General features: G+C 26.4%; 2 protein-coding genes and 1 pseudogene across 2 annotated transcripts; 1 reads left to right on the forward strand and 2 right to left on the reverse strand.

Moving 5' to 3' along the window:
- Nucleotides 1-9068: 9068 nt before the first annotated feature.
- LOC149512510 (uncharacterized) lies at nucleotides 9069-10766 on the reverse strand (annotated as a pseudogene).
- A 5034-nt stretch (nucleotides 10767-15800) lies between these two features.
- LOC111307287 (pathogenesis-related thaumatin-like protein 3.5) lies at nucleotides 15801-17772 on the reverse strand. Its single transcript, XM_089751390.1, has 3 exons — nucleotides 17126-17772; nucleotides 16552-16818; nucleotides 15801-16367 (listed from the first exon to the last, which is right to left on the reverse strand). The coding sequence occupies exons 1-3, from the start codon at nucleotides 17748-17750 to the stop codon at nucleotides 16213-16215; spliced, it is 1047 nt and encodes a 348-aa protein (XP_089607516.1). The 5' UTR covers nucleotides 17751-17772; the 3' UTR covers nucleotides 15801-16212.
- A 1845-nt stretch (nucleotides 17773-19617) lies between these two features.
- Nucleotides 19618-21324, forward strand: EMB1687 (ribonuclease P family protein / Rpp14 family protein). The gene is made up of 4 exons (XM_022906147.2): nucleotides 19618-19726; nucleotides 19981-20170; nucleotides 20288-20425; nucleotides 20844-21324. Exons 2-4 carry the CDS (start codon nucleotides 19993-19995, stop codon nucleotides 20990-20992), a joined length of 465 nt encoding a protein of 154 aa, XP_022761882.2. The 5' UTR covers nucleotides 19618-19726; nucleotides 19981-19992; the 3' UTR covers nucleotides 20993-21324.
- The last annotated feature ends 13 nt before the right edge of the window (nucleotides 21325-21337 follow it).

A 21337-nucleotide genomic window follows, 5' to 3' on the forward strand; every position in this document is an offset into this window, starting at 1 on the left:
TTTAAAAGCCCACAATATATATATATATATATATATATATATATATATTAACAAAAGAGATGATATCTGGATTTTGATAATAATGAAAGAGATGGTATCCTGAATTGTAAATATGATTTAGTAATAAAAATTTTAAAAATATTTTATATTTAACATATTAATATAAATTATGATATAATAATTTTTATATTTTACATATATTTAATATCAAACAAATATAACGAAAAGCTATAAATTAATAAATATAATATTAAATTTAAAATTTAAATTTAGTTAATATTATATTTTAAAAATAATTATATAAATCAATCGAAATAAATGTTTGTTTTGGTTTCAACATATCAAATTATCAACATAAAATCATCTAGAGGTTGATGTGGTGGGGGTCTTGTAGGTGGGCTAGCTACCATGGCACAAGCCAACTTTGTTGTTCAATCATGGAAAAGTAGGATTAAATGCGAAATTTATTACTTGGGAAACTCGTAATTATAGTGAATTTGGAGTCGGATCATTTCATAAATTTACGACATTTCAACATAAATAGTTTGTTTAAGTACTTTGATAGATGTTTATCAAGGCATCAACATCATTGAGCAAAAAAAGACAGAGTTCGTGGCATGTCCTGATCCTCCTTATAAGACAAGATAGCTATCTGGTTAGAAGAATAAACAAAGGGATTGTGCAATTAGCAAACAATTAATTTCTGCCAATCTAATCATTGTTGGAAGAAGAAGAGAAAAATATTGAAGAAAAACCCTTCACTAAGACATCTATCTAATCAGGATTAACCTTGTGGACAGCCCCTTTGAAATCAGACCAAAACTTTATTGATGGTTGAAAAAGGACGATCCAACAATTGGCCATGCCCAAACCTTTTGCATTATTTCAGTTGCTTTTTATTTCTTAGATGACCATGATGATTTGTCATAATTCAATGCTTAAGCAGCACGTGTACGTTGGAGAGTGGTTAGAAAAGCACTTACTTTAAAGATCCCACCATGCACTTTCAACACCAATGTGTAAGAATTGAAGATAGGTGTGTAAATTAATGTTATATATTTGATAAATAATTTATTAAGAGATTCGATTTTTATTCATTTTTATTTATTAAATTTAATAAATAATTATTAATATTATTTTAATAGTCGTTAATTAAATTAACATATCATAATATAATAAATTCATTCATTTTTTTTTGTTTTTTGCATTTGAAAGTATAAACAATAGAGGTGTTTGACAAATAATTTGTGAATACATTCAATTTTTATTTATTTATGATTATTTATTAAACTTAATATATAATTTCAAATAACATTTCAAAATTTCGTTTATTAAATGAATAGATTACAAACATAACAATGTTTATTCATATTTTGTTTGTTTACACCTTTAATTAAATTACACAAATTTAAAGGATTAATAAAATTTCAATTTAAGTTTGTTTAATTTTTAAAGTTATCAAATTTTTATCCTATTACTAAAATTAAAAATTTAGTATTTTACCAAATATTAATAAATTTTTTTGTCGTCAAGCTAAAATAACTGTAAAAAAAAAACAATTATATTCATGCTACAACTTTGGACATTGTCATTAATTTTCATGTTAAGGAATTTAACTTGTTTGCCTAATGTGTTTAAAATGAAGAGTTCGATGAAACATTGTCAGGGCAGAAGAGGCTCATTTTATTTACTTTCTAATTTTTGATATATTGTTGTTTAGAATAGAACAGACTCGTCTATGTCCACTTCAAGAAATAGAGTCCACCTAAAATGGGCTCAGCTTAAGCCTTTTTTTTTGTGCTTCTTAGTCCAAACCCAAATGGAAACCGAGCGCATGGGTAAGAAGGCCGATTTACTTGTCAAGGATGAAAAAGACAAGTAGATTCCCTTGAGCAGTTGAACTGCATTGCAGTTCAACCAAATTAAAATCAGATGTTAAATTTATATCTAAAATATATATTTTAAAATCAAGAAAACTATTTATTTTTGAAACAGCTGCATTAGACTAACATTAAGGATGTGAAATTTAAGAAAATTTAAACCAAATGAATTAAAATACATTATATTTGAAAAGGAGGTACTTGTTATAAAAAATACTATAACTAGATTTTATATTTACCTAGCACTTGAAAATTTTATTATTAAAACTGATAATCAGGCAATTAAAGATTTTTTTAAAAAATAAAAAATTAGAAACTAATCCTAAAAAATTAGATAGTATAATTTTTTTATGTCAATATAATTTTTTTTATTGAATTTCTTAAAGGATCTAACAAATTTTTTTGTTGATTTTTTTAAGTAGGCCTAATTGATCGAAGTAAAAAACCTTTAGAATAAATTAGTGAATGAACTACAGTAAAAAAGAAGCAACCCAAACAAGGTTCTTCTTTTACGCATGTTAATCCTAACCAAAGATTAAGATTTCAATTTTTAACCAACCATTAGTTCTATCTCCTAATCCATGATATATTTTTTATCCCCAACCATACATGAAAATGTCAAAAATTCTATTACAACAAGTAATGAAACCCTATAGATTATCTCAATTTTCTTAGGATCTAAACTAATGGACTCTAATTTTATATTCTAAAATTCTTTAAAAAAAAGAAAATTTATTGAAACTGCAACAAAATTTTTCAAAAATAAAAGATTTTTATAACCTAGAATTACCCTTTAAGTTATATAATCTCATATATGAAGTTTAGAAAGCCTAACTTTGAGATAGTAATTCAGCTTTTAGAAAAAACATGACTAAGCTTACGAAAGGATTAACCAAATAGGTTAATAAATTTCAAAATTTTTAAAATTTGTTTTAAATAGTTTAACTTAAAGAGATTGGGAGGAACCATAAATTTTTGAACTTGATGAAAATACTCTCTTTAAGCCCTAAACAATTTCTTAAATATTTGTGATTTTCTCATAGAAAAAAAAACCATTTATTCTTCTCTTTTAAAAATTCAAAAAATTCTTTTGTATAAAAAAGCTAACAAAGTTTTATCCAATGAACTTTTTAATAGAATAAAAAATTCAATAAGAGATGAAGTAGATCATCTACTTTATGAAATTTTTTTTGAACATTTCCTTTTTATATATTTAGAAAATCTGGGAATTTTAGGAGGATTTCTTAAAATTAAATTCAGATTAGTTTATGACCCTTATGATATAAAGTATCAAAATGAGTTTTGTAGGTATAATTACTTATTAAAATTTATCTTTTCATTTAATAAAACATTTTCCTGCCTTATTAAATATTTTTTTTTTATTTTGTTAAAAACAATAAATATTTTTCTTATGTGCATATTAAAATAACTAGTTTAATATGACTTTTTCACAGAGAAAGATTTTTTCAACCCTATCAAATCTAGGAAGTAAAAAAAAGTGCTTTATAGACCAGATTTATTAACACCTAATAAAAATGAAGAAAATATAAAATTTGTTTTTTCACAATTTAATAAAATAATTTTATATAGTTTTCAACTTGGAATCACCATGATAGAAAAAGCAAAAGAGTTACTAAATAAAATCCCACCAAATTCATAAATTCCTTATATCACTGTTACAACAAATGGTAGAATGTTTTTTGTAAAAAAATTTTATGATAGAAATAATCTAGGTTAAAGTCTGAAACGATCGAACTTCTATAAAGAATATCTAGAATGGAAGATCAAGATTACCTTCTTTCTTTACTACTTCAATATCAAGAATGACGAAAATAATGGAACAAGTCAAGAATAGCTTCACCAACATCTTTTAATCCAAAGATGAAGAGGCTACAAACTTGAAAAATTAATAAGATGAATAAAGTAGACAATAAGTCAACAGTTGCTACTAAAAAAGTGGATATGTATCAGTACAACAAAAGTAATTGTCATTTTTTTTGTACAATTTTACTTTTATTAATTGTCAATTTGTCAAAGTTAGATAAGCTCTTTCAAATGCTACCTAACCTAATTAATAGAAATTAATTATTAAATGTAAGAATAAAAGGGGATATGGAGGACAATAGAGAGTAGACTCTCTCCCTCAATTCCCTTGGTCTTTTTTTCTTTTCCTTCACTCTTATAAATTTTTATCTTCTCATACTTTTACTTATAATTGATATAAGAGCTATATAAAGAACCTTATATAGATATCATAGTCTATAAAAATCAATGTTGATATATATATATATATTCTATTTGAAGTCTCTAGCTTTCAACTATTATTGTAAGTATTTCTTTACTTTCTCAATTTTTAAACTTTTAGCTTTATGTTCTAAAGCTCATATATCCGTTTACTATCTTTGTGCTGGTGTTGTGGCCTTTAATCTATCCTTAAAGTTAGTAAGGTATATAAACGGTTTTAGGTACCAAGAATATGGAGCAAGAAGTTAAAAATTATGTTTGCTCAGAAAACCTCATAATCATAGTCTGCATATGGATCCTCAATTAGAAAATCATATACCAGCAATCAGTCATAGTATTAATAGTTTAGTTAATTTATTTACTACTCTCTTTAAAAAATTGTTTAATAAAATTGGTATACTAGAATAACAAATAGGTAGTTTAGGACACGTTACTTGTTTAGATTTAAACCAAGATTCTAAACAATTATTAGTAAATATTAATAAAAAATTAAAATTGTTAGAAGTTGATAAAAGTTAAACAAATGACTTTGGACTTTTATACTTTAGTAATACTATTTTTTCTCTTAATAATGATAAACCATTATCTTCTCAACCAATTAAGTTTTCTAAACTTGAAAATTTATATTTTAAATCCTATAAAAGTTTTATATAATATCTTAAATATAAAATGGAAAAAACCATTGTTCCTAAAAAAAGGATTGATTATTTGAATATGATAGAAGAACTATATGAAACACATATAAAACTTTTTAAAAAGTTTAATTATCATTATATATTTAATTATGATACTACTGATGAAAGTAGTTTAGCTGAAAAAAAATAAAGAAAAAGATAAAATTTTAACTACTAATCTAGTAGCAAAAGATGAAACTAGTGGTATAGAATCTTTATCTTTTAAAGAAGTAGATGAAGATATCGATACTAAGCTTACACCTATGGATCTTGATCAATAAAAAGTTGATAGGAGAAAAAGAAAAACATGAGAAATTTCTAACCAAGAAATTGATGATAAAATAGGTTTGATAATATAATCAAAGATGATATTTATAAAGATGAAATTAAATAAACAGAAACATCTTTCGGAATTGTTAAAGAACCTATATCACAATCTAGTTTTATAGAATCTTTAAACAAAAGAACTGTTGCTTAAGGAGGAACATATTTAGATCTTTCAAAAATCTCTATAAATGACTATGGAAAAACTATAGAAGATTGGGTACAATCTATGACTATTGTAGTAAACAATTACAAAGACACTTAGTTTAAAGAAAAAATTTTAAATTATTTATGTGGAACATTTTAAGGAGATGTTTTGCAATTTTTGTGTAAATGAAAAAACTCTAAAGTAGGCAAAGTTCAAAAAGGAACACTTTTAAATCAAATTACTACTATACTAGATTTGTTAAAAAATCTTACAAATCTACTAAAAAATGAATTTTGTGGAAGAATGAAACCAACTGATAAAAATAGTTAAACTAGTTAGGTATTAACTAAAATAAAATTATGTGATATAAGACATTTAGAATAAATTTCTAAAAAATATATTCATGAATACCAAAAATTGGATGAATCGCATTCTAAATTTTGGGAAGAATAATATTTTCATAAATTATCATCACCTTAGGATGAACTTTGTAATCAACAATATCCCAAATATTTAGAATTTCATAATCCTACAAAAAAAATTATTTAGATTCTATAAGAAATAGAATCTATTTTGCTTTTAAACAAATTAGAGAACATTGCCTTAAAACAAAGGCTTCTAAACAAGTAAAAAGTAAATTAAGTGATAAACAATGCATAAAAATATTAGAAAATGAATGAGAATTTGGATGTAAATCTCAATCTAAAACCTATTCAAAGAAATACAAAAACAAAAGGATATAAATTGATCAAATGGAAGCCAAAAAAGCAAAAATTTGACAAAAAGAAAAAAATTTGTTAGAAGAAAAATTTTTAAAAAGAAATCCAAATGCAAATATTTCATTTGTGATGAAGAAGGTCATATAGCACCGCGTGTCCTAATAAAGGAAAAAATACTAAAAAGTTATTAAAACTTTCAAAGAATGAGATTTAGAAATTTGCTTTGGAGAAAAAGTTTCTGAAAAAGAAATTATTTATGAATTAATTTTTGAAACATATTTTGATTTTGATTCTGATTCTGATGGATTTATTTTTATGCTTAATACAAGCAATAATTTTAATAATAATACTCTATCAAAAGTTAATAATCAAATCTAAAACTAAAGATATACCTGTTAAATAATAGTAAATGACAAAATTAAGTGATGTCAGATGATTTGTTAGAAAAACTACTATCATTAAAGAAAGATGAAATATATAAATTGTCAGTTTTTTCAAAATTCAAACCATGGACATAAAGACATAAAAAAAATTTAGTGGCAATACTATAGCTACTGATTCTAATCAAGGATTTGTAGATATTTGTTTATTTACAAAACAAAAAATTAGGAGAATTAAACAAAAAATCCTAAAGTTAGATATATACATTTAGGAATAATTATGATAACTATAAAAGCTTTATTCAAAGTTGGTAATGATATACCAATAATAGCAGTATTAGTAGACAAAAGATTTGAAAATCCTATTAAAGCATTAATAGGAGGAATACAATCAAATCTAATATCAGGAGCTGTTTGGTTTAAAGTAAAATCAAATTATTTTATTTTTATTAATGACTCATTAATAGAAGATTGCCTTAGACTTAGAATGATGACAAAAAAGTTAAAAATTAGAAATGTGGCTCATGATCTACTTATAAACTGGACAGCTATCAATGAATTTACTAATCATACTTTTACATCTATTGAAGAAATAGATTATAATATTATAGAAATATTTGAATCTAGAGCTTTTTATTCATAATTTAAACCAAGACTAATGAATTTTAGAGATCTGTCAATACCCATTGGATGGTTAGTAAAAGGTATTACGGAACCTGTTCCTTCTAATAAAAAAATAAAACTTATGAAAATTTTGGCATCAGGAAATAACATGTATTTTAAAAATCATGGAGAAAGTAGTTCTAAATAATCTAGTTCTACCTCTATCTTCTTCTATGCCTTCATTCTCAAATAAAGATGGTGAAGACACTAAAAGTATTATTAGTGAACAATCATTTGTTTCACAAAGACAATATTTTATTTCTCAACCTCAATCAATGGGAACAAAAAATATAAATATTCCTATTTTTTCAGGAGATACAAGTATTTAAAATAAAGAAAATTCAGTTTATAACTCAGTAGCTGGATTTTCAATTCAATTTTTTCTGGAAATACTAGAAAAGATGATATTTGAAGTTTGACTATAATCAACCAATATAAAATTGGTAATGATGAAGTAATTACATTTTCAAGAAATCAACCAAAAAGGTATTACAATTATGTTGAAGTAGAATTTAGATTTAAACAGTATAAACCATACTTTTTAAATGTTTTAATAGACACATGAGCAACTATATGTAGTTGTATAAATAATGCTTTACCATTGGAAAAGTGAGAGATAATGAAACACCTTATTGCAATAATAGGAATTGATGGGAAAGAAACCATGATAAGATATAAATCTAAAAATGTTTCTATTTATTTAATGAATAAAAAATTTGTAATCCCAAAAATTTTATGTTTTCCTTTTATGCATGGTGATATGTTACTAAGAAATAACTTTTAATACAATTATTTAACCCTTTGTTTGAATATTAATAATATTGTTTTGACTGTAGATAAAGATCTATAGAAATACCATTAGTAAAAAATCATAAACATATATGTGATTCTAATTTTTGACCTGCAATAAAAAAAATGAAAATTAAATTAATTAGTGAAACACATTGGTTATATAAAATTTTAAAAGAAAATTTTAATGAGGAACCATTAAAATTATGGTCTAAAAGTTCTAGATTGTGTAGTTTAAAAATTCTTGATTCAAAGAAAATAATTAGAGTAAAACCAGCGATTTATAACAAATAAGATATAGATGAATTCGATATACAAATTAATAAACTTTTATAAAAAAGACTTATAAAACCCATTACTAGTCCACATTGAAACCCAACATTTATGATAAAAAAATCATTGTGAACAAAAAAGAGAAAAAGCCATAATAGTAATAAACTATAAAAAGCTTAATCAAAATTTAATATTTAATGGATACGTTATTCTTAGAAAAGATGTGTTAATAAACTTAGAAAAAAATGTTAAATATTTTAGTAAATTTGATTATAAATTAGGATTTTGACAAATAATGCTAAACGAATAGTCGAAACCATTATATTCTTTAGTGCACCAAAAGGCCATTATTAGTGGAAAGTCATGTCCTTTGGACTTTGTAATGCTCCACAAATTTTTCAAAGATGAATGAAATCATTTTTGAAAAATATAAGGATTTTTGTGTAATATATATTGATGATATACTTATATTTTTTGAAACATTAAATGAGCATAAAAAACACCTAAATGTTATAGCTTAAGAATTTATAAAACATCGTATAATATTAAGCCCTAAAAAGATAGAGCTTGAAAAAACTAATATAAAATTCTTAGGCTTAAATTTATCTTCAGAATGTCTTATTGTACAAGGTCATATTATAGTAAAATTCAAAGAATTTTTAGAACAATTGAAAGATAAAAAAAAAAAAAAAACTTTAAAGTTTTTTAGGTTTCTTATTATGAAAGGCAATTCATTAAAAATCTCTCTAAAAAAGAGAAAGTTTTACAAGAAAAACTAAAAAATGAGATACATTACTTCAATTATGCAATTACAAACAAAAAATAAAACAAGTTTTAACGTAAAAAAACAGAGTACACAAGTATTTCCATTAGCCAGTTACTAGATTTGTGTAAAATGGATAAAATTTGGCTTATTTTATGTTCTTTGAAAACAAAAGGACAAAATTAGTTACAAATTTGGTAGTGATGGAAAGTCACAGGGGTGTGGTATCAATCATGGCTTCTAAGATTTTTCGCTCTAAATCATTTTCTTCAATCCATAAGGAACTTTGTCTACATAGTAGCTCATTTGCCTTTTTTTTCTTACCCTTATGTATTTTTTGTTTCATTATCCAATTTTCAAGTTTTTTTGCTCTTTCTTTCAATTGCATTCGTAAAAATGAAAAAAATACAGGATATGTAACATATTCAAATTAAAAACTAGTAATAAGTCCACAAGCATAACAAAGTTCACCTAACAATGTGTCTTTAACATGAAAACAAACTTCACTTACATGCATTTAAATGATCCGTAAGTCATTAGAATAGCAGCAACTACTGTAAAAGAGATTTACAACCCACGGTATAAGGGAAAACAACAAAAAAACATAACTTATGCTTTACAAATCACACAACTAATTAGATAAGTCATAAAACAAACTTCAGTATTACAAGATTGACAATGAGAAATGCTTAAAAAGCTAGCTCATATCCAACTCTGCACAAAAATAACCATATTTCAATTTTTAGAAAGTCCTAAATAACAAGGATTTCATTTTGAAAAGAGTTTTGCTATTTGTACCATATGTTTACAATTCTTCTCCCTATTTGTTTCCTTTATGCCAGCAAGTTTCCTTAAGTTGAAATGTCATCTTACCTCAAATAAATTATGTAAATCCTTTGGATCACATGAATGCATTCAGTTGGCTACAGATTGAATAAAGAAAAAAATTCTAGAAAAGGGCAGAATCTATGAACTATAACTCTATATCTATAGGGAAATTGTTCAGACATAATAAATTCAGAAGCTGAAACTTATTATTCAAAACTACGTGTTGCCTTGCATGAATCTACAAATGCAGCTTTAACAAGTCAATTATAATTCAAAAAGTTTGAATTTAGAAGTTATATTTCTAGATCTCAATGGTTAATTTCGAAGCAGCTCATGGTTTTTTGTTTCCATGTTAACACCCTTCCATTGAATATAAACTTGACTTAGTAGTAAGCAAAAGTATTGTCCTCAAAGGCTCAAACTTTATGTATTTACCATCATGGTCACCACTGTTATTCACCTAGCCTTGGTAAACCAAGAATTAACTTAGTCTTTCTATGGTATTTAATGGAATAAGTATTATAATATTGTGCATTGATACAACCCAATTCCATTGCTTAAACAAAGTTACCAATCCCAATCTCTAATTCCAAAGTAAACTTAATTTGTCAAATAGCTAAAGTTTGCAACTATTACGATTTACCCATTCTTATTTTATGATTAAAATTCATCATAAAATTAAAAAAAAAAGTACTAGGGTTTGTCGTGACTCTTATTTAGCAACCATACGTTCTTAGGCTCTAATTTTAGCAGCCTCAGCCTTAAGCCTTTTTTCGCTCCTTATTAGTAACTCTAATAGCCTATTTCTAAGCCTCTTATTTTCTTAGCTTCTCAAGACATAAGAGCTCTATCTTGTGGATGTATTCTTTACGCACATGTTTAAGTTGCTTGTCATAGTCTTGTTGTAATTGGACAAGTTTCTTCTTAGCTTCTTTGGGATGATTGGGGCTCTTCCAACTACCCAAGAAAGAGTTTGATAGTAAAATTTATGGGTTTTTTAGTGATTGTTGTGATGTGAGAAGAATGAGCAGAGTAGGGTTTTGAAGAAGGTTTTGAAAGAGAAAGTTTTAGAGTTTGCCATTACTATTTTTAGAATGCTGATGGTGAGAGCCTAAAGAGGATGAGGGTTTTTGTTCGAGTCTATATTAAAGGCTAAGCCTATTTTTTTAATTTATTTTTTATTTATCAACATCATAATAATAATAATAATAATAATAATAATAATAATTGAATATGCACCGTACCTATGTGCACATTCTCAATCTTTTCTAGTTTATTCAAACATACATACCCATAAAGATGTTAAATCTCTAGTAGTCTTATGGGATGTTTATCTTATAAAATTTTATAACTCTCTTACATTTTTTTCTTATACCTAATCTTGTAAAGACTTCACCTATTTATAACCATACAAACTTGCCTATTAACAATCCTTTTTCTCTTAGAATTTTTCTTCTACAAGTCAAACTTGCCTATTAAAAATCTTTTTTCTTTTAGATTCTTATTTTACAAGTCTTCTTATCCATTAAGTAATATTTAGCCAATCTCAAATAAATATGTTATAAGATTTGAGTCACTATTCTCAACAATCTTCACTTTGACTCAAATTTTATTAAATTATCTATCTTTATGTTAAACATGCTTAGCTTTACCTATAGTGAAAGTCTCACCATCATTTTCTTTTGTGTGGCTTCACACTTATGCAAATTGATCTTTAAAATATTAACTTGAACTTCTTCATTGAGTTGAACTTCTCTAGGCTTTCTTCTTTTCATATTTTAAACTTTCAACTATTCTCACGTCTTGAATTTTCAGCTTTGATACCATTTATTGGGGATACGAATAAGAAACAAGATCCATTAGTTGTAGAGAATTATAAACATACAAATCATATCAACCTCACTCAACAATCAATACTCATAAAATCCTCTCAATCTCTTTTAGTTTTATGGAGTATTCTTAACATAAACAAATACATACTCTTGTACACCTATGCACCATACCTATGTGGATCCTCTTAATTTTCTCTAGTCCACTCATATGCACTGTACTTATGTAGATCCTCTCAGTTTTCTCTAATCCATTCAAGCATACACACACATATAAAGATATTAAATCTCTAATAGTCTTATGAGTGTCATCCCATAAAACTCTACAATTCTCTTACATATGTTTCTCATACCTAACCTTGTAAAGACTTTATTTATTTATAACCATACAAACTTACCTATTAAGAATCTCTTTCTTCTTAAAATTTTTCTTATACAAGTTTTTTTGTTCATCAAGTAATATCTAGTTAATTTCAAATAAATCTATTATGGGATTTGAGTCACTATTCCCAATAATAAGAACTACAAGCCTTATTTCAAAAAAAAAAAAAAACTAAAAATCTTGGTTGAACTTAAAATAAAAAAAATTCACTTTCTAAAAAATAGTAATTAAATTTAAAATAAAACCCTGTTTTTGATAAGAACGAACAAAAAAAATTCTCACATTTCATAGATATAATGTGTAGGCAGCTTTAAAATCAATTCATACTTCACATATTGAAATAATTATAATAAACAAATAACAAATAATGGAATCTTTCCTCAACGAACGTGCTTGTGTCAACCATGAAATTTTGGTTCATGAACTTTGGTTGTTGCCAAACTTATTTGTTGCTATTGCTTGTGGCTTCAACCCCTTATCGCTATTAGCTATAATGTTGGTGTGCTCAGTCTTGACTTGAAAGAGTTTCATTACTACTTGAGTTTCAGATAACTTTTTAATGTTGTAGGAAAAAAAAGGGGTGTCGTTATTGAGACTAGGGATATACAATAGATAGTCGACAAGAAGGTTAGAAAACTTTGTTGATGAAGGTAGATGGTAGGAAACGGTGGCTGTTGGTGTTGGGATGAGATTATGAGAGTGGTGCAAGAGGCACCGCTGGGATGGGGAAAGGGAGGAAACAAATGAGTGTTGTGTTAGAAGATTAGAAATTTAATTATGTATATATATTTAAGGGTAAAAGAGTAAATTAGTTATAAATTAATAAAAATATATACTAAAAATAAAAAATTTGATTAGGCTTGTGAGCCACTCGAGTAGGGTATTAAAATATTAAAATTCAGCTTGTTCGATAACTTGAGCTACTCGAACTTGAGCTCGAGCTTGGCTTGACAACAATCAAATCGAATTCAAATTTTTTTCAAATTGAGCCTGAATAGCTTGCAAGTACATATATCTTATTTACACCCCTAGCCCTTACCCTACCTATCTATATTCTCTTGTATATATAGATATATATATATATATGTATAAATGAGAGTAAGAATCCACTTATGTTAATGTAATTCTTATATCTTTTTAAATTTTTAGATCAAAATAACTAAAATTAAAAATATTATTTTGATTCAAATTAGTTATAAATTTAATTTTGATAAAAAAAATTACACTAATATAGATAAATGTAGATCTTTATATATATATATATATATATTCAAATTCTTATTGAAGTGTTTATGGATCCGATTGAGTTTGGTTGACATTAATTCAAAATATTTGCTTAAGCTCTGGCATGACCGTTAAAACTTGTTTAGGTTAATTTAATTTAAATTTATTGTTACCATTAAAATATTAGAAAAATATTCTTATAATAATGTTTTGATATTTTTATTTATATTTTTTAATCAAAATTAAATAAAAATTAATTATATATATTATTTTATACCATTATCATTTAAGTCAATTTAATTTAAATATTTGTTAGGAAAGTGGATAAAGGATATCTTTAATTATCCATTTCTCAAACTATATTCTTGTTAAGGATATTAATTTACTTATTTATTTGTAATTTTGTCCACAGCAAAACCCATCTAAGATTAATGACCGTAAAATTTGAACAACTTAGAATGTGTTTGGTTTGAAAGAATCTACAAATTTTCCTCTAGAATCTTAACGGGGGATATTTAATTCTCACATTTAGTTTGGGATAATCTGATTACTAGAAAAAAATGGTAAATTCCCATCAATACCAAATATCCCATAATAAAAAACCTATCTCTTTCTGTGATATTATATAGTTTTATGAGGAAAGTTATCTTATTTTCAAATTTGACCTGAAAAAAAAATGATGAAATAGTTATTACCATTTTGAAAAGCATTGTATAAATTTTTTTTTTATATTGCAATTAAGGCATTTGACGTGAAGAAATGCCTTAAATAATCTATTTATAAAAATATAAAAGGATTATTTAAGGTGTTTTTGTACATAAAAAGTCTTAAATAATTTTTTATATTTTACAAAAGGATTATTTAATGAGTTTTTATAAAAATATTATTTAAGACGTTTTCTGTATAGAAACGACTTAAATAATTCATTTATGTTTTATAAAAGAATTATTTAATGTGTTTCTGTACAGAAAACATCTTAAATAATTTTTTTATATTTTAAAGTTTAGGGTTTAGAGTTAATATTTTTATAAAAAGACTATTTAAAACTTTTTTGTATAGAAAATGCCTTAAATAATCTTTTTATATTTTTATAAATGAATTATTTAAGGAGTTTTTGTTGAGAAAATGCCTTAAATAATATTTTTAATAAATGAATTATTTAAGGTCTTTTTTATACAAAAAAACGTCTTAAATAATCTTTTTATATTTTATGATTTAGATTTAATATTTTTATAAAATGATTATTTAAGGCATTTTTTGATATGTTTTAAATAATCCTTTTATAAATTAAAGGGTAATTATTAAATAATTCATAATATAACAAAAATAAAAGGATCACTTAAGGCATTTTTATATAGAAAACACTTTAAACAATTTTTTTATAAATAAAAAGATTATTTAATATGTATAAAAGGATTATTTAAGATATTTTTTTTGGTACAGAAACAACTTAAATGATTCTTTTATAAATAAATTAAAGAAACATTTTTAATTTTTTTTCATAATATAAAAAAAGTAGCAAACGTATTAATTGATCTTTTTTCTAACAGTTTTCCTATCAATTTTTGTTATTAAAAAAAATACTAAATGCCTCAATTAATAATATTTTATAAATAAAAAAAGCAATCAAATAAAATATTTGTCTTCATTTATTGCTAAAGGCATCATTTATCATTTGGTATTTATTATCAATAATTTTTAATTTTTTCCATAATATAAAAAAAGTAGTAAATGCATTAATTGATCTTTTTTCTAACAGTTTTCCTATCAATTTTTGTTATTAAAAAAAGTACTAAATGCCTTAATTAATAATATTTTATAAATAAAAACAACAATCAAACAAAATATTTGTCTTCATTTGTTGCTAAAGGCATCATTTATCATTTGGGTATTTATTATCAATAAAACAAAATAAGAAGTTGCCATCATATATGTCAATGAGATTATGATAAGTATATAAGAATTAATATACGTAGATTCTTCTAATCAAACAAGTGAATCTAAATATGGAATGCCTTGAGTAAAAAAACTCTACGTATCGCACTTTCTCGAAGATCACACTTTCTCTCACAATCAAAGATTTTGCAAATCAAATGCTCCCTTAAGAGACTTTGGAAAGGATTTAAAGTTATCTTTTGGTTGAATAAGGTTTAAGAATGGTCTCTGGCTTCATTTGAATTCAACTGCTGCATTTATATTCAAATACATATTTTACCATTGATTTTAATCTCATCACTATAATATTCAATATTATTATTACAGTAACTAAACTCATCGGAATTGATCTCACTATCGATCCAACTAAATGAATCCTCCTGTGAGCAAGATGACTCTAATATCTGTGCTAAAAACATAACCCATAAATGGAAGGGATAAAAAGTTGCTAATCAAGATTGAAAGTAGTTGTGATCTTTGGTAAAATGGTATGTTTTTAAATGGTATGGCAGACATGCTCAAAATGCACATATGACTTAGGTAAGGAAGTAACTCAAACCTTTGGAGTATTTCAGTTCAGGTTCAAGCTGCAGCAAATTTGTTGGTCTTTTTTCTTTTTTCTTGTTCATGATGCTCTTGGTTTCTTTAATGATTCCTGATTGTGATTTGCCATCAAATGATAAACAGAATATATGATGTTCTGCATATATTCTGCAGTTCCTAATTGTTTTCTGCATTCCAGTTAGTAATTCCCTCACATTCACAGCAATTCAAGCAAAGTTGTTATTTGTCTTGTGAGTCAATCAGGGTTCTCATTGATTGCAAGTGTTGTTTTATTGCATTATTTCCTTTACATCTCAATATATTGTAATATTCCAAACTAGACAAATAAACCAATTCCAAGGTAACCTGAGGAAGATCATATTGTGGTGGCCAACAAAAAAAATAAAAAGCAGATCATATTGAGGATAAAATTCTCATTGATCAGCTACAATATATGCTCTTGGTGGCATTGGCTAAATTCTCAAGGTTCAATGCTTTGCAAATTATTACTTGAGCTATTTTTTCCTTCGTCTTTTAAATCATCAAGGTATGAGTGGGGTTATGTCCAAGGATCATCTCATAGCAGCAAATGGCAATGAAGCCAATAGATATTTTCAAAATAACATATTGACAGCAACAAGAAGGATGGGAACTGGAAGGGGTAAGAGTAGATTTGATGAGGAAACTGACTGCACAACCTTCCCCTTGGCCCCATGTTCATGGTATGGAGGTGTAAACCCGCCATTTGATCTATTTGCCCTGCATTTCCAATTTGATTAAAATTTTGATAATAATTAGCTGTGCCATACATACAAAATGAAAATGCATTCAGCATAATGTTAGAAACATCACATTTATGGCTTTTTTATGGTTTTTTTTTTTAGGTTTAATATTTATTATCAAAATTCTTCTGCCTTCATGCTTAATGATAACAAAGAGAAATAAATACCCGTGCGTAATTGGGCAGAAAATGAGCAGATAATCATAGGCCTTGCAAGTGAAAGTGCTGGTACCATCATCATAAGCATAGCTGTAAGCCCTGGGGCAAGCCCGCTTGAAAATAGTTGAATAAAATGAAGGCCTGCATGTTGTTGGGTTAGCAAATTCCCCACTGCAGCAATATTGGTCTAGCCCAAATGCTTCACATGCACTTTTGCATGCAACTGCTCTCTCTGCTCCTCTCCCATCTCCTCCCAACACTTGAAGTTCTTTAGGGCAACCTGTTTTTTAATATATCAAATTAAAAAGTATAATGATAAAATTAAACCCGCTTAAAGGTTTAAAAATGAATAATAATAATTTTTTATAAAAAAAATCACAATATGAGAATTCAAAAAAAAAAAATTTGAATGCTAAAATTTGAACTTTAAATAATGCAGCATAAGTTATATACCATCAACGTGAGATTAATTTCAACTTATTCTTAAAATCTTAGTATGTCATGTTAGTAGATCAAGATTTCATTGGCTACATATTTGCTTTTGTTTTTTTGTTTTTTGGCTTATGACAGTGACTTTTAGTTGTTACCCTTATTCAGATCATAAGCACAGCCTGTGGCATTACATGCACCATAAACTCCGCGAGGTGCGGCAACAAGAGGCAAATTATAGCCATCAACAAAGCTAACATCGTAGAAATCTTGGTCATTTCCTGCACCAAGAGTTATTTCAAAAAGAGATGCAGGTGGAGTAGCACCATTGCCATCACATTCAAGCCTTCCCCCACAATCACCAGTCTGACAAGCCCCAACACCAGTGGCATCAAATGAGCAACCTGTCCTGCCCCAAATCCGACCTGACCACCCTGGAACTGACTGGATTCTAACACTTCGGCCTGAATCCAACTGGAACCCTGTAGTTGGAAGCTGTGGAGTCCCCGAACCAGCAAGTGTTCCAGGCCATATTGTGTAAGGGCAGTTGTTTGTTATTGTGAAAGTGCAAGAATGAGAGCTGTAAAAGAACAATGCAATGAAAATAAGGAAGACATGGCCAGGAAACATGGGCAATGACTTTGGGTTTCTGTATTGAAGAGAAATTAAGGCATTAAATATTTTTTGGTGTAGGGCTTGGGGGGATATACAAGAAAGACTGAAGTCTAAAGGGCTACGACTACGTTGCTTTGCTGAGGTTGTCATTAGCCGAAAGATTGCCATTTTGGGTTTAGGATTTCTTTTTTGTTAAGGGGGTAGCCTGCCCTTTTTAGGAAGCAATTCCTTGCTTTAGTACTTGAGCAGGACATACCAATTACCTTGACAAACCAATGGATAGAATTAGATTATTAGTACTTAAATAGTTAAATATCTTTCTGGCAAAAAATAAGTTAGATATCATTCGTACCGAGCCGTCGCATGGAGTAAATCCACTATGACCATATTGATTTGATTTGAAAATTTAATGTTCAAAATTTGATTTAATATCAATCAAATTTAATGTTGTATACTAATACTCGATTCATAATTTATTTAAATAATTTAAATTTGATTTGATAAATTTGATTAAATTTGATAAAATTATAAATATAAAGCATAATATTTTCATTATTTATGAATATAAACATATTTTTTAAATACCTATGTATATATATTAAGTACATTAAAATGTATTAAAAAATAAAAATTCAATTAAATTTGTAATTCTCTTGAATTGAATATTAAAATGCCGAATTAAGTACTCAACGTGAATAAAATTTTGAAAAATCCATCACCTTTATGATGGTTATTGTTGATATATATATATATATATATTATTAATTAACATAACATTGAATGGCTAACGAGATATTAGTTCAGTGGCAAGAAGATTATGAAATCAGGAGATTTAAAATTTAAGTCTCGTTGTATGAAGATTTAGTTCAATTTTATGTTAAAATTTGTCTAATTAATTTTTAATTTATTGGTTGATCTGTTTGTTAATATTTGATTATAATCATAGCTTCTAAAATATATATGCATAGGGTATTTTGTGCTACCAATTTAAATAAGTAAAGAAAAAAAAATATTGACAATGGATAATTTAGGTTTCATTTGGTAGATGTTTTTCATTTTGCATTTTATTATTTATCTTTAGTTTTTTTTTATTCAAATTGTATATTTTTCCTTTTTTTTCTTTTATTTTTTAATACAAAAATCAAAATGTAAAAATGATTACCATATCGGTCTTTAATTATTAAAATATGAGATTTTTAAGAGCAAAGAGGAAGAAAGAAAAAGTATATATAATATAAAATCACTAGCAAAGTTGTTAATAATTTAGAACTATTTGAATTATTTTATAAATTTGATTATGAAGTTTTTAAATTCCAATTTAAAAATCTAATGTATTTGTGGCAACTGTCAACTATGTAAATCCTTTGGAGTATTGATTTTCTACCTACTTTAAAATCACTTGCTACAAGCAGTTTTTAAATCTATTTTTTCAGTCTAGTAAATTTTGGAATTCATTAATTTATAGCTTTAAAAAATAAATTATATGAAGTTAGAATTTAACTTAATTTGTTTATACAATCATCTTAAAAGTTAGTATTCAAATAAATTTCAAATTCAAATATTAATATTTATAATTTTTTTTTATCTTTTACGATTATGAATAATAATAATTTGAGTCAAATCAAATTTAATTAAAATTTTTGAATAATATATAATATTATAAATTTTTTAAATTTAATTGAAATTCAAATTAAAATTTTTTTTTAAATCGATTCAATTCAAGCTAAACTTTACAAGTTCAATTCGATTTGATTTTTTTATTTTTAAAATTTAATTTTTTATTTTACATATTATTTTAATATATATTTGACATCCAAATTTAATTCAAACTAAATAATAAAATCAATTTAAATCAAATTAAATATTATAATTTTAAATTAATTTTAAATTTTCTTTATTTTTTTTCTTAACCTTACTTACAACACTTTGTAAAAAAAATTATATAATTCGCATTTTATTAATTATATCACAAATCATAATCGCAAATTGCACTTGCGGGTAAAAAAAAAAAAATTGATAAACGGGCATGTAACTTTGCGTTTTGAGACACGCAAACTGACAATAAATAGAAACCCTTTCAAAAGTCCCAAACGATAGTTTACTTGACGGCTGCTACCCTCATCACCGTCAGAGATCAGCCACGGGTGAGTCGTTCGATTTTTTTTCTTTTGCTGAATATTTTACTATTTTAATTATGGGTTTTGAGTTGGCTTCAATAATTCGCATAAATTCTTGAGCTTTGTTCAAATATTGTGAATGGGCCCATAAATTTCTTTTGTTTAGCAGGTTTACATGAGATTAAAGACTGGCTTTTCTTTTTCTTTTCTTTTGATAGTATATTAGCCTTTTGTTTTAAGCTGAATGAAGTTATTTGATGAGAATGTTTGTTATAAAGCAGGGAAAAAAGATAATGGTGGGATTTAAGAATAGGTACATGGTAATGGAGGTATTTTTGGACCCAAATAAAGAAAATTTGGGGGATGATCCCATTGTAATTACCCAATTTAACATCTCAAAAGCAATCAAGGATAGCATTCTTGTCAACTTTGGTGAATGTGGTTTAGCTTCTTCACTTGGATCCTTCCAAGGTATAGTTTGAACTATGGTGCCTGTTCTTTTGTTAGCTTGTTTTTCCCTTTGATTGTTGAATTGAATTTCTTGCTTCTCATGATCTTTGACTCCTTTTATTTTTGTTTTATTTATAGTTAAATATGTCAATCCCATTACAAAGTTGTGTGTTATCAGAGCTTCAAGAGAGGAGTACCAAAAAATTTGGTCTGCAATAAGCATGGTTAGGAGTATTGGAAATTGCCCGGTGCTGTTTAACTTACTGGATCTTAGTGGTTAGTACTGTAAATACAAAACCAAAGTTGGTATGTTAGTAATATTTTAGTTCGACTACTCGATATTAGAAAGAACATAGTTTATTTATTTCTTCCAAGCTTGAAGTTCGTTTTTGCTGAATTATAACTCTATAAGGGAAGGTAGTTAACAATTGTTACAGAAAAATTTTTAGTATGAAAAGATTTTTATGAGTATTTGTTGTCTAATGTGAATAGTGATTAAGCATACGATTCTGCTTCTTAGCCTGCCACATTCTTGTTTTACCTGTCCTCTTTATTAGATGATGTATATGTTGAAATATTTTGTATGATTCGAAGCGAAGCTAAGACTTGAACCATGTGCATAATTTGGTGTGAAATTCTTGAAATTTCTAAAACAGATCAAACTCTTAATTTCTAGTTTCTTTCTTTGTTCCAGGAAGTATTAAGGCCTGTAAAAATGCTGCCCTGAAGTGTGATGAGCTAAAATTTGAGCAGTACAAGCTTTTTGTTGGAGCACGCCTCTCAGCTGATGTTACCCAGCAAATGCAAAACTATTTTGAGAAGATCAAAATTTTGGAACACTAAAAGTGCTCCACCTGCAGTGGCTGACTGCTCTGTGATGCTGGTATGCTTCACCTGAGCTCAAATTGTTTGCATTTTGAGTGAGATATATATATATATATATATATATTTTTTTTTTCAATATTTGGAGTATCATCTTTCTCCTATCTCTAGTTGGTTTTGATTAGGATGTCAATGACTAGGGTATAGAGCGGGTAGAGCATTCTCCATCCCCGTCCCTGATTTGGACCTCATGCATCTTAGTGACACTTCTTTATCTTATGGAATTTTATGTCTGTCCAAATAGAAAAAATGTAAACAATGTTATCGTCTAAGCAAATCCTTCTTTATTATGTTATAGCTGCATTT

Source organism: Durio zibethinus, chromosome 22 (assembly GCF_047325235.1).
Source record: "Durio zibethinus cultivar Kanyao isolate XHJ-2024 chromosome 22, ASM4732523v1, whole genome shotgun sequence".
Taxonomy (NCBI): domain Eukaryota; kingdom Viridiplantae; phylum Streptophyta; class Magnoliopsida; order Malvales; family Malvaceae; genus Durio; species Durio zibethinus.

What these genes read in the sequence shown, in the direction of transcription:
- EMB1687 (XM_022906147.2), top strand. Translation starts at nt 19,993, where the DNA reads ATGGTGGGATTTAAGAATAGGTACATGGTAATGGAGGTATTTTTGGAC. An exon ending in TTCACTTGGATCCTTCCAAG is followed by an intron (nt 20,171 to 20,287) that starts GTATAGTTTGAA and finishes TTTTATTTATAG; the next exon opens with TTAAATATGTCAATCCCATT. An exon ending in TAACTTACTGGATCTTAGTG is followed by an intron (nt 20,426 to 20,843) that starts GTTAGTACTGTA and finishes TCTTTGTTCCAG; the next exon opens with GAAGTATTAAGGCCTGTAAA.
- LOC111307287 (XM_089751390.1), bottom strand. Translation starts at nt 17,750, where the DNA reads ATGGCAATCTTTCGGCTAATGACAACCTCAGCAAAGCAACGTAGTCGT. An exon ending in TGCTTATGATCTGAATAAGG is followed by an intron (nt 16,819 to 17,125) that starts GTAACAACTAAA and finishes ATTAAAAAACAG; the next exon opens with GTTGCCCTAAAGAACTTCAA. An exon ending in CATTTTCTGCCCAATTACGC is followed by an intron (nt 16,368 to 16,551) that starts ACGGGTATTTAT and finishes TTTAATCAAATT; the next exon opens with GGAAATGCAGGGCAAATAGA.